Source organism: Mycteria americana, chromosome 23, assembly GCF_035582795.1.
Source record: "Mycteria americana isolate JAX WOST 10 ecotype Jacksonville Zoo and Gardens chromosome 23, USCA_MyAme_1.0, whole genome shotgun sequence".
NCBI classification, from domain to species: domain Eukaryota; kingdom Metazoa; phylum Chordata; class Aves; order Ciconiiformes; family Ciconiidae; genus Mycteria; species Mycteria americana.
In genome coordinates this window covers 2095382-2108883 of record NC_134387.1, presented here as the reverse complement: position 1 = coordinate 2108883, position 13502 = coordinate 2095382, and the positions used below count along the sequence as shown (strand labels likewise).

The 13502-nt window shown below is 45.3% G+C and overlaps 1 protein-coding gene across 18 annotated transcripts in view; it reads right to left on the bottom strand.

The window, feature by feature from the left end:
* Positions 1-13502, bottom strand: part of AAK1 (AP2 associated kinase 1) — an 86274-nt gene that overhangs the window by 34085 nt on the left and 38687 nt on the right. For all 18 annotated transcript variants that reach the window (XR_012778707.1, XM_075523690.1, XM_075523689.1 and 15 more), the window contains 10 exons: positions 12656-12737; positions 10720-10852; positions 9585-9688; positions 8479-8558; positions 6539-6693; positions 6153-6433; positions 5099-5314; positions 1943-2172; positions 1150-1307; positions 626-742 (listed from right to left, as the gene is read on the bottom strand). Coding sequence is in view for 17 of the 18 variants with exons in the window: in XM_075523690.1 (XP_075379805.1) it covers positions 626-742; positions 1150-1307; positions 1943-2172; positions 5099-5314; positions 6153-6433; positions 6539-6693; positions 8479-8558; positions 9585-9688; positions 10720-10852; positions 12656-12737 (1556 nt within the window). In the remaining variant the exon portion in view is untranslated. The remainder of the gene's footprint in view (positions 1-625; positions 743-1149; positions 1308-1942; positions 2173-5098; positions 5315-6152; positions 6434-6538; positions 6694-8478; positions 8559-9584; positions 9689-10719; positions 10853-12655; positions 12738-13502) is intronic.

Genomic DNA, 13502 nt, shown 5'->3' with positions numbered 1-13502 from the left:
GAGACACCAGACAAGGTCACACATGCAGAGGCCTCTACAGAAAAGCACCTCACACCAGCCAAGGACTCCTGGCCTCTGGACCCAGACAGCATAGCCAGTGCAAAACTTCTAACTGCTCTCCTCCGCAGATTTTCCCTGCTCGCTCCCATCTCTGCTGTTCCCCTCATTCTGCAGCAGAGACATTATGCCTGCTCTTCTCCTCCTTCATACAGCCTAACAGCAGCAGGCAAGGAATATCCTCCAGCATGTCTGACCAATGTCTCCAACTCCCTTATTGCACGCTACGTATTTTACTTTAATTATGAGCTGCATGGAACTCCAACATGTTAAGAAGCTTTCTTGTGAACTTAAAGGGTTCACTTAGTTTCTTCCCTCACCAAAAGCCTCACCTCTGCCTATAGACAGTGTCTCCTGTCTCTACTACCCAACTGTGACAAGTACATGTGCCGTTCCTACCTTCCCTTCTTTACTGAAGTGCCAAACCTATCCTACAGTTCTCAGTGCCAAGGCCCAGCTCAATTTGTATCAGTTTTACCTTCCTTTTAAAGAGGCCATGACAAAGAGTTGCCATTTTCCTGCAGTGCTGTCCAGGGCATTGCCCTGTGGGATGTATTCACAAACTCACCTGATCCAGCAGCGAAGGAAGAGCCACCAAATGCATCTGCCTGGGCTGCAGACGGAGCTGGCTGGAAACCTGGAATCAAGTTCTCTGTGGAACTGCCCATCTTTTCTGGAGCTTTCCCTGCAACACCAGATACAGATTTAGGGGAAAAACTTCCATTCTGAAGGTTGCTTACTTACCTAGATTTTTAGGACACTATTTCAGTATGTGACTTAAGCCCCTTCCTGCAAATCATAACTTGCAGAGCAAGCAGAGTCTAAACTGTAGCTTCTACAAGCAAGTGATCAAGGCCACTTTAAAAGCAGTTAATACCTCTCCCTTTGAGGATCATGCTCATTTAATTGCAATTGCTCAGCAAAGAGGACAGGGACAGAGAAGGGAGATTGGAAGGATTTAGCTTTTACAGGCACAGAGGATCATGATAATATGGGAGCACCCCAGCAGCATCTGACCGAAAGCATCATCACATTCCATGCCATCTTCCATTTTAAAAGCAGGCTGGTATTAAACCGTCTCCATGAACCTACCGTCACCTAGCTTTGCAAAGTCCTTGTTCAGCAGCTCCTCAGCTGTGAGTTTGGAGAAGTTATCATCATCAAATGGATTCCATGTGGAGACATCGGGTGGGTTATAGACATTCTGCTGTGAGGTCCTTGGGGAACCCGAGGGTGTGGTGGAAGCAGATCTGGATGCGATCATCCCAACCAAACAACAGTCATTAATAACCCATCTGAAACCCTCTGGCCAGCACTATGAGCTGGTCCAAGCTACTGCATTATAATTACTTCCTACTTAAAACACTCAACACAAGTTACTGTACTTGCATGCCCAGAAAGCTGGGATCAGTAGCCTTATCTACTCAATCTGGTTGAGCATCCTGGTGTCAGGGATTAAAACAAGCACCATAAGCATCCCATTTGAAACAAGTTTCTGCAATGCCCCCCATGGAGGCTTCCTGCCTGTAGACACTATAAAAGTGAGCTAGCAAGTACTCCTGGGAAAGCGCTGATACTAAGCAGCAAGCGTGAAGGGCTACTGGTGGAACACCTGAAACGACAGTAGCTTTTGTAATCCAGAGGAAGGCCCCGTTCGCTTAGCTTTTGGGGAGCACGGAAGCACTCAGGAGGATTCTGCCCTTGGGGAATTTTTTCAGCAACTTTCTGCCAAGCCCTAAACTGTGGTCTTGGGAAGGCAAAGACTCCTTTAGACCACAGAGTTTGCTCCCTACCTTCATCCCAGAGCTTTGCCTAGGAAATCTCTGAAGAGCCTCATCTACCCCCTCCCTCTATACCCTTTGACACCAAGCAAGCAGCCACCTACTTGGACTTGTTGAGACTGGCTTCAGCAGCAGCCGCCTGCAGGAGCTGGGTAGACTTGCTGGCTGGAACCCCAAAAACCGCACTATGGGTCACGTCGCTCAGAATCCTCCTGTGTCCTGCACGCTGCGTCTTGGGGGAGGATGGAGGGGTGAGAGAGCCCAGCTTCTGCCCTTGCACTGCTGTGGGGGGTGTGGTTTGCGGTTTTTGCTGTTGCCTCATTTGTGCCTGCATCTAGGAGAGAAAGTAAAACGGTATGTCCTTGCTCATGAACAACAGCCATGATGAAAACACAGCTATATGCTGGACTATCTGACCTTCAGGTCATGGATTAGGGATAGTCTGGAGGGGAAAAAAAACAAGCAAACAGGGGGGAATTTGCTGATCTATAGTATTTCAGGATTAGTACAAAGGCACAAGCAGAGACTCTCCCCTTTCTATGATGCAGCTCTGGAGGCAAAGCCTCTGTTAGCGCTTGCTATTAAGGATAGCTGCCCTCAGAAACTTGCTCATGGGTAAAGAGGCTGAGATCCAGGGCAGAGGTAAAAACAGAAATCAGATCATAGTGGGCAAGAGTCTTGTCATATGGACACATGGAGTGGGCAAGGTGAAGGGCAGCACTTCTTCCAGTGGATAATGTGCAATTGGGGTCAAATCCCCAAAGGAGTACAGGTCTTCTGCAGAAATCTTGTGCAAGAAGCTTTCTTAGCTTTCTCTTAGGAGGGAAAAAAAGAAAAAGAAAAAGAAAAAGCAAGGACCACAGGAGCAACATTTGTCATTAGAATCTGGAGGAGAAAAACAGACATGTTTGGTTTAGGTGTAAGCCAAGACAGCCCAGCTACAAACCCTCTGGAAATTTCCAAGGGGTTTCCTCAAACTGATCTTATTTCTCCATTACCTCAGTCTTGTGTTAAACTCACAAACCCATGAATACTTGAAATACTGTTTTTAGTGATAAACAGCAGCATCACTTCTGATTATGTGATTTTTCAAAAATCTGTCTGTCAGTGAGATATCATGGTTGGGTTTAAAGCAGGAAAACCAGGATGCAAAGAGCAGAAAACCGTGCACATCACCTCTGCTGCCTGGGCACTAGCTCCCTGTTCCCCACCCCGTATTATCCCAGGCCATTTTCAACCAAGGAAGACAGATGAAAGACTTGGAAAGACCTAAAGGGGCAATGAGAAAAGAGTTACTTTCCCCAGTGTGGTGCTTAACTACAGTGGGGCAAGGCAAACAAGTGGTTAGCTGCCTTGCTTTTCATCAGGCATTTTCAGGCAGACTAACTCACTGCAGCTGAGAAGCAAGCTGACCCGACTGCTTCTGATGCATCCACCTTACATCTCGCTATATAGGTCACTGCAGAACAGTATGTTTGGTGCTGAGAAATAAAAGGGCAGTACCGAAATCTCCACAGAAATGAATGCAGAGCTTATTAAGCTGAAGTCTCGCAACGTGAAAAGGTTTTGATGGGTCCTGGTTTTGTATCTTCTGCTCAGAGATCCTGCTCTGCAGAGACCATGTCTCTCTATCATTTTTTAAATGAGCCAACCACTGCTTTTCCCCTCCTGACTGCTGCACATGTGGAAAAGTTGCCAGATGTTTCCATTCTGATAGGGGGATAAGGCTATTTTTCAATCTAGCTGATTTAATAAAATTAAGACAGGTTTTGTGCTAGTGAATCACAGCAAAGCTCTTCAGAGATGCATTTCAATACTACATTTCAGGCATTTCTCCTGAACAGGGAGAACAGGGTAATAATGGGCCTCATCCAAAACCTGTCTGCATGTACTGAAAATCTCCCACCAATTTCAATAAACTGACTTGCCCCAGGTCATTCAGCAGAACAATAACAAGACCAGGAACACAACAGCTCCAAGCTTGTCACCCACCCTAACCACCAGCTTAGTGCTGAAAATGAATATAAAAGCAAAGGGGGTGAATATGACAGAGCCTTGAGACACATCAGCGAGTAAAGCAAACAATGTTTCCCCAGCAGTGCTCAGGTCACTGGCTTATGGAGTTTATTAGTCAAATTAATTCCTGATGTCACTTCAAAGGAAGCATGCTCAAGAGATGAATTAGGTCCTGAATGACTAGCAACTCATGAACAAGCAAGCACAAATTGACCCTTAGTTTGGACTCAAATATTGTGTACCTGAAGTGGTTTGTTATCAGACACTGTTTGCTTTGCACACGTGCAACCTGGTACAGCGAAATAGCGGGCAGCTTCCTCTTGCCTGGTGCCTGCATGTGCTTTCTTTCCAACATGCAACTGGAGTTAGGGACATCCCTTTGCGCTCCCAAAAACACGCAAGAACGGATGGGATTGCACAGGAATGAAAGCAAGAGGCACAGCTTCCTCCCGTATGTACTGCAGAGACACTTTGGCAACGGGGATCCTGCCCTCTGGCACAGCTCCCCTGCCTTTAACACTCCGGACAGCTGGCTATTCCCCTGTTGCAGACAGCCATATTTTCCATTAAGTAAAGAGCATTTATTTTGGACACACATTCAGATGATTAATAAAGTGGATGATTTATTTCTTTATTTTTAGATATGGTGCTTTGAAAAGTCTTCTTTCCATAGTATTCATTAAAGAAAAAAAAAGTTATCCCAATGCCAGAAACAACCAGGAAGGCTGCTTGCACGTTCCTCTGCATCAGAGCCCCAAGTACAAGACTGAAGTTTTCCAAACAAGTAGCAACGTAAAGTAGTTCTGTTGCCTGGTACCCAGCCTGATGCATTAAATACAAAGAATTTTTAAAACACTTTATTGCATGTCTTCTAAGGCAATGTGACAGGGAAGGGAGAGAGAGAAGCTGCATTAAGCAGCCACTTACACCTTCTCATCTGCTTTCTCCTCAGCATCTACTCACCTTCTTTCTATGGACCCAGAGCAAAACTCCAGAGTCCAGCATCCCATTGGAAAGAGCAGTCCAAACAACTGCACATCTCCGAGGCAGCAAGGTTAGTGCCGACATCTACGACTCAGTGATAATGCACTAGGGGCCACACCTAGAGCACGAATTACCTGGGCTCTGTGGGTCTGAAAAACCAGCCACCCTGCTGGGATGTTCCTGGCACATAGGACCTGGCAGGAGCGCACTTGCCAGTACTCCAAATCCCACTGCCCCACTCCTTCCCACAAGGCTCTTACCACTTGCTCCTGCGGCGGCGCTGGCTGGGCCGCGCTTTGCTGGGCCTGGGTCTGCGGTGGCGTGGGGGCTTGTTGCTTTTGCTGAACTGCTGCTACTGCTGTCTTCTGCTGCATTGCTGCCTGCTGGGCCATCATCTGCTGCTGCTGTTGCTGCTGCTGGTAATAGTTCTGCATCAGCTGCTGCTGTGCTGGCGCTCCTTGCTGCATCACTGGGAACTGGGAAACAACCAGCTGTTGAGCTGCTTGTTGCACAGCTGGGAACTGGGGTACCACCACCAGAACTCGGGGCCAGCCACAGGAACGGTTACAGCCACTGCAAGTGGCAAGCAGTAATGGGCAGCAATGGCTTGGAGACCATCTGCGAAGGAGCGGTGGGAAACAGCCTTCTGGTCTAATGTTAGATTCTTTCTGCTACACCTGCCCATACGGGACTCCCACGGCACAGGCTGTCCTGTGGTCCCAAATTCCTTCCTCAATTTTTATCAATTCTAAACCTTTCCCCAGCATAGGAAGATTCACTGGCCCTTTGCTTCCACTTTTAAATATGCTGTAGCAGAGATCTGTGCTGCTATAAACACCTCAGTTAAGCACACAAGTCTGTCATCTAGACACATCCTGTCTAACACATCATGTGTTCACAGGCCTCCTTATCACTGCAGTCTACCACAAAAACGGACCTGAATCTTACCGTTAAAAAGGCATGCCAGGCTTCTGGTGCCACAAAGAGAGCAGAAGAGAAATTGTACCCCTCTGCTCATCAGTTGAGCGTTGACCTCAAGACCCTGAAACACTTGGAGTTGTAAAATCTTCACCAGCACTCTTATTTTATGTTTGTACGTGACAAAACTATCCCAAGGCCTTCCACGTTGACAGTTAAAAATGCCAGCCTTGCATAGCAAAAAAATCTTGCTAGAGAACTGGAGACACATTGGAAAATGCCTAAAACCTGCATCTATCCCCCCAAAAAACAGGGGACTTGCCATAAATGCAAAGATATGGCCTTGCAGGCCTCTAGCACAGGAAACATGCAACAAACACGGCCGGGCACACCTACCTGCTGAGCTTGCATCATCTGCTGCTGCTGGTAATAGGCAGCCTGTTGCTGCTGCTGCTGCTGTTGCAGAAGCTGCTGCTTCAAGAAAAGCTGCTGTTGATGCTGAGGTGTGGCTTGTGGCTGAGTAGAAGGGACCTGGGGCTGTGCCTGCGAGGCCTGCTGCAGAGCTGGCGCCTGCTTGGCTTGTGGCTGTGCCGGAGTCTGTTGAGGTGCTGCTTTTTGCTGGGGGACGCTTGCAGGGAGTGAAGGCTGACCACTGCCCAGGGCAGCAGGTCCTGCAACTGGTAGGGGGGAAAAAAAAAGAAAAATATACAGATCCCTTAGATCAACGTGCACCACAGCCCTGCGGTACACAGGAAGGCGCCACACAGAGAACATAGTCTCACCTTGTGGCTGAATGGCGGCTTGAGCCGTGGGTCTCTTCCTAGGCGTCAAGGCTGGCTGAATGGGTAAAATTCCAGGGTTGGGTTGTGTCTGTCCTGCTTTAGGTCTCTGGCGGGGCGCTATGGAAGTTTCTGTCGTAGGGATGGGATCTGTCAGCCTACAAAATAAGGTAAGGAATAAATGGAAGAGTGGTAAGAGCACAGTCTACATTAGCCTAATAGTTGGCGCATGCAACACACAGCATGGGTTTAAAAACTCATCCATACTTTAGCAGTATGTGACTGATAAAGGTGAAATACTTGTGGGCATCCAGACACACACGTCGACTCTTTCCAGAAAGCTGCAAGCACAGTAAAACTTAACAGATGCATTCACAACAATTAATCCAACACTATCGTTTTGACTTCTTTGTCAACTGTGGCATCTTCACGCTGGACAGCTGGAACTTGTCAAAAAAATCACTCAACTCATTCAAATATTTGCTACAACATATTGTTTAAAGCCACTTAGAGTTCTGGATGAGCAGATGAAGGACACAGCAAATTATCTTCAGAGCAGCTGGTACCTTTGGGCAGAGTTGTCTAAATTGCCATCTTTAGAAGTACCTTAACTTTAGTACATCTACCCCAGAATCAGATCATTGGACCTCTTTGATCCCTGCTCAATATTTACTGAGCTCCAAAAATGCAGAGCAACAGAGCTAAGAAGCCAGACACCAGTCTGCCCCTCTGTGGATACATTTGCTTGTTAGATATCAAGTTAGAATCATAGAATCGTTTAGGTTGGAAAAGACCTTTAAGATCATCGAGTCCAACTGTTAACCCAGCACTGCCAAGTCCCCCACTAAACCACATCCCTAAGCACCACATCTACATGTCTTTTAAATACCTCCAGGCATGGTGACCCAACCACTTCCCTGGGCAGCCTGTTCCAATGCTTGACAACCCTTTTGGTGAAGAAATTGTTCCTAATATCCAGTCTAAACCTCCCCTGGCGCAACTTGAGGCCATTTCCTCTTGTCCTATGGCTTGTTACTTGGGAGAAGAGAATAGTTAGAAGTTGTTCTACTAATGTGAGGGTAACTGCACTCAATTATAAAACCAAACAAAGCAGACTCCTGGGACTGACAGACAGGAGGAGAGATGCCCTATTTCAGAGTCCGAAGAAAACTGCTGGTTTTGGAGTGCCCACTGCTGTATTGCTCACTTTGCAGTAAAATAAGGTGCAAGTTTTGTCCAACAGAATTTACACGTCTCCATTACAGTATCATAAGCAGAGCAAGCAGCAGCAGGAGAGGAGAAAAACCATAGTAGTACAGTGGTTTCCCCACTAATTGAGCTCCTCAGATGGAGACTGCTTGGGCTTTTGTGTGTCATCATCCCCCCCTGAAGAAATTATAGGACTCTTGCAGAAATCACAGGAATTTCATACAGTAATTACTGGGTCAGGTTATCATCTGCCAAGGGTCAAACTCAAACAGCAACAGTCCCCAATGCAGTTCCTCAGCAGACTCAAGTTCTTTGGGCCAATTCCAGGCCTGCTGCAGTCTTTCTCCTGACTTTGCTCTCAGGTGCTCTGGGTACTGCCTCCGGATGGATGACACAGTAGATCCATCCAAGTGCATGAACTTCAAGTGCTGCTGTCAAGCAATGTCTTCAGTACAAAAAGCCTAGCTGTTGAGTCATGCTGAGTATCGCCCAAGCCCTACCCCCACCCCTCCATGCAGAAAAATTTCCCCCAATATCTGCATTTTCTGCCTTTCAGATGAATGGTTATTTATGTCGTTGAAGCAGAAGTCTCAGGACTGCAGCGTTTGTCTCCACGTGCAAATGTAAGCCCACAAGGAAGCAGCTAAATATACCAAGCATCTTTCCTAATAAACAGCAGAAAGACAACACACAATAAAAAGAGAGAGGGCTGAGCATAATGCAGATGTGGTTACCTGGCCTTTGGTTGACTCTTCTTTGCAGCAGCTTCACTTGCTTTAACCGGGTCTGGGAGTTTAGCGGGGATCGGAGAGTTCTGCAGATGCCAACACCATCAAATTTTGTATTTTGAGGGCAAAAACCAGTCAGAAATAATTTGCAAAAACGTCCCAATGAAATGGGGAGATTGGGGGATATCCAAAGGAATTATTCCTCATGCTGGACACAAGACAAACTGCTCAATGTTAATGTCATGAGCAGACAGTAGTTTGGGAGAGTCTTTACAAGGGAAAAATACGGTTCAGCTTTTTGACCATTTACTACATGTGGAATCTGAACACAAAGCTTCATAGCACAACCTGAGTATTTTTAAAAGACAACCTGGGGATAATAGCAGCAATACTTATTAATACTGCTATAAAAAATACAGGCATAATAGTACCAAATCCATGTCTTATTCATTAAGACCATAAATAACCACCTGAAAGGGGGGGGGGGGGGGGGGAGGGAGGGAAGGGAGGCGGTTTCTTCTTACCTAGAAACAACAAAATAAAATGTCACGTCACAGATGTCCATAACACCATAAGAAAATACTTGTCAACTCTATTTTTCAGTTGAAGTCTATAAAGATACACTAAGAAGGGGCAGATGGTTGTGTAAGGTCTGATGTAGTTCAAATGCAAGTTGGCTAGTCCCAGCCAGACGGCAGACACAAAACTGCTATGTTTAAAACCAGCTGCAGCACAAAATTACACACGCTATGATAAATGTGCCCGGAAATCAAATTGGTTTCACAAGCATGGCCTAATTTTCCATGTTCACATGCACAAGATCTCTTGGTTGGCCTCACACTGGTAACTGGGTGAGGAGGTAAACCAGGGACAAACAGAAATAAACAACATATGAGACAGGTCCCCAATTCCTGCCCCCACCCTCCAAAAAAACACCCCCAAACAGTGCTGCTAATTACAGGGAGGGAAAAAAAAAAAGACGACGACCCTCCTAATTACAGAACTGGGGAACAACCAACAGAATATAGCAGAATATGGCTCAATATTCAGCAATTGCCACCTCCAGTCTCCTCCCACAAAGCCCTACATCAGTCCACTCTTTTGCTACTCACCTGGACGTTCTGGACTGGGCATTCCTTCTTTGCCAATTTGAATGCAAAGTAGGAGACCTGATAAATATCAGGTCTCTTATCAGGGTCTGGCTCAAGCATATACCCTTTAAAAGACAGAGATGTTAATAGCAGAGCAATAGTACAGATTCACATGAGCCATTTGTGGCAGGGCTACATTTGCTATAACCAGATGCTAAGAGGGTGCCCTGCCTCTTTCAAAGCATCTGGTCGGTGGTCAGCAGGGCTGAGCTGATCATCAGGGTCAGAGAGGAAGGGGCAAGACAGACAGTCAGGATGGACTAGGAGATATTTTCCAATACAGCTATGAACAATTTGTAGCTGCTGTCGAAGGCTCTAGGGCAAGGATGGGAAGTGCAGTCTGCCTGGTCAGGGAATAGCATTGGTTTCGACTTCTGCATTTCCAAGTGAACCCGCAGTAAAAGAGCTTGATCCAACCCCGGTGTGTCAGTGGGGCAGGAAGACAGGCCAGCCACATATACCACCGCCTTTGCATAAGCAAAGAAAATACCAGGCTGCAAACACATCCAACTCTGTGTTAGTCAAGACTGTGGCTAGGATAAAAAAAAAAAAAAAAAAAAAAAAAAAATCAAATGCTGTGCTGAAAACAAGAGAGCTGCCCCAGCTTTGCCAAGAGTAGTGCATTGTACCCTTAATTACACATTCACTCTAGTCAGTGGGTTATTTATAAATCATTTCAGTTCTGTTTCTCAATTCACAGAAGATGAATTCTTATCACTAGTCTAAGTCACTGTGGTTCTTTTCAGTTCCTTATCCAAATAGATTTATTACTGGAGAAATACGTTTCTGCATAAATAGGCTTATTGTGCAAGTTTCTGTAGGACTCTCAAACCAAATGGTTGTCTGTTTTCCTGCCTTTCCACAGAGTTCACTACAGCCTAGCCAAATACAAATCTCTTCGTCATAATTTCTTTCAAAGAGTGATCTCCTAAGCTACTAAAAGATGACTTTATCCACCCCTGTGGGCAAGCAAGTCTCTTAAAAGAGAAGAAACACCAACTGTTTTACTGTAGGAGCAAGGAATATAAGAAAAAAACACCTCTGCTATGTTTTTAGTTCTACGGAAGCAGACTGTGCCACTGTCAGAGACACTCACGGATGAGGCAGTGCATGTCTTGCGAGTGCCGAGAATTATCTGGAATGGTGAAATTGCCATCACAGATTGCCACCTGACTCTCCCCAAATGGCAAGGTGAAGTAGCACAGCTTGTACAGCAAACAGCCGAGGGCCTAAAGAGACAGAACAGAGCAAAGGATTTAAACTGAAGCAAGGCAGGGAATGGTACAATTCAAATACGATTGTGAGTAACAGGGAAAGTGCTCTAGCTCGCTCTACTATAGGGGTCCTGCACGACGTCAGGCCTCCATTTTAACATCCCTGTGATCAACTTGAAAACAAGCATAGCTATATGGGAAGATAAACACATGAAGAGCTCTCCCTCGCTAGGCTGAGATACTGGACTCTGGGGGATCGTGTGAGTATCATCACACACACCCCCCACAGCTCCACATAGTGTAACCCTTCATGTCATTAAACAGGCAAAGCCTGTTTCCGCCACATACCGGAAAGAAAAAGCAAAGTAATAGCAAAAATAAACGGTAACCATCACCCTTCATACATTTATTCTCACACAGAAAAATCTAAACTGTTTCCAAGCTTAAGTTCAAACAACCTTTCAACCGTTATAAATATGTACCAGGGAGAGATATACAGATAAGTCTGCAGGCTGCTAGGGTGTGTCACCCTTCCATCTATTTCCATGCTGCTTTTGACAGCAAGAAGAACCACCTATTTCAAAAGAAAATACAAGTTTTGCACAAAGGGCTAATTATGAAACACTCCCACCATCTCAGAGGGGAGAGGTGGAAACATTTCCTAATCCTAAGCAACTCATCATCAGCTTATATCTTTTGTCATAGGATTTCACAATTTAATTGCACTCTAGTTTAAAATAACCTCGATGAGATTTAAGGAGGCCTTTGAGGCCCTGACAATCTTTTCATGGTTACAGCTGTGACCTTTCCTCTCCAGGTTCCTAACACCAAGGCACTGGTACAAGTGACCCGGCACTGGTACAGGGCCCAGTTCTACAAGCCTCCTGCTGAACTCAGCAGAGCAAGAGCCCCACAGGAGCTGCTGCATTCCTGACTCCGAGCTGAGCTCACAGAGAGGACAGAGAACTCTTCCCAGCAGATGTCACGCCAGCAATTTTCCCTCTTGTATATGCAGATGCAGAGCTATTGAGGATACATTAAAACTCTCCTTTATACTCCTTCTGCCTTGTTACTTCCTAGCTCAGGGCTTCAGAAACCATACAAACATGTGCTGAATTAGCATTTTAAACACATCCCATTTGCTGAATTGCCACTACCCTACCAACAGCACAGACTTTTTTTCATCTCCATCCCAACTGAAGGGAAGCCTTCCATCCTTGATCAGGGTAGCCAGTAATGGATTACACCACAGTTGCATTTTGCTCTCAACATGAAAAGCATGGCAAGATTGCACTGCTCATTAGAAACAGCAGTGCAAAAACTTGGTCTTTGGCCAGGTTTGACAACTCAGACCTGTGTTACACTGTCCAGGATAAGCACACTATTGCTCCTGGGGGAAGGTCTATTTTTCTCAGTTTTCTACTAACTCAGTGTAGTAGAAAAAGTTACTCTCGGTAACTTTGATTTCACATGCTTGCAACCCAACCCAGGCACATGAGGTCACAATACTCTGAATTTTCTGTTTTAACTCTTTAGATACGAAAACAGGTTTGCACTGTTCAACCCTGGAATTTCATACATCTCTAAATTAAAACCACATGGCAGGTAGCATGCAAAGCAGCACGCATGTTTTATCCACAAGCCACCTTGCTCAGCAGTAACTCATCAGAAACATCAAGCAGAGGAACTCTTTATTCAGAAACTGTCCAATCTCTCACGGAAACTAGGTTAGCCCCAGCCAGAAAGTTACCCTGTCATTATGGTAATGAAAGCAAGCAGCAGTCTGGTTGTATGATGTTACGTGGTTTTTATACATACCCATATGTCTGCTTTTGTAGTAATAAGTTTGCCACTATACAGGTTGACCATTTCTGGTGCTCTATAGGATAACGTAGTGTACCTGGAGCAGAAAGATCTATCAGTGAGTTCGAAATGGATATCAGATGCATTTTCACAATGTCACATTTCCAAATAATTCAAAATTCACTCCTCCCCTATTCATTTTAGGGAAAGGCATACTAAAGACGACAACATATTGGAAAAATCTTCTGACAGCAGCATCTGCTACATACCTCTAACAATAAAATACTAGCCACTGCAAACTGCCCTGGGAAACCAAAGCAGTAACCAAGATCCTTTCTAAAGCAAGTAATTTACTCACAAAACTGTACAGTCATTTCAAGAACTAGAACAGAAATATTCAAGGATTCAGGGTATTAACAAGGTCAGCAGTCAAATGTCCTCTGCAATGTCCTCACTGCTGGGGCTTTGGCCAACTGTATTACAAAGATTGTAACCAGATACGTGCCTCCTAATAAATAGACTTCCATACCAGGACTCCTGCTCAGAGTCATTGTAAACAAGGGAAAGGTTATTTCGTATCTCAAACTATAGCTAGAATCCGCCTCATTTTAACAATTCACTACAAACAGAAAAGCTAGAAACTGCGCCACGGTTTAAGAGACTCTTATGATAAGATTTCCTATCAGTAGGTCTGTAATTTCTGCTGTGGCACCTTGCATGCTATTTACCATGATCACAAGAAAGCACTGCTACAGGCAAAGTTTTTGTAGACTTGTTAATAAGTGTACAAATAGAGCACTCCAAAGGGATTGCAAAGTCAGACCAGGAGCGCTCTGAAAACTTCAGTCAAACAAGTCTAGGA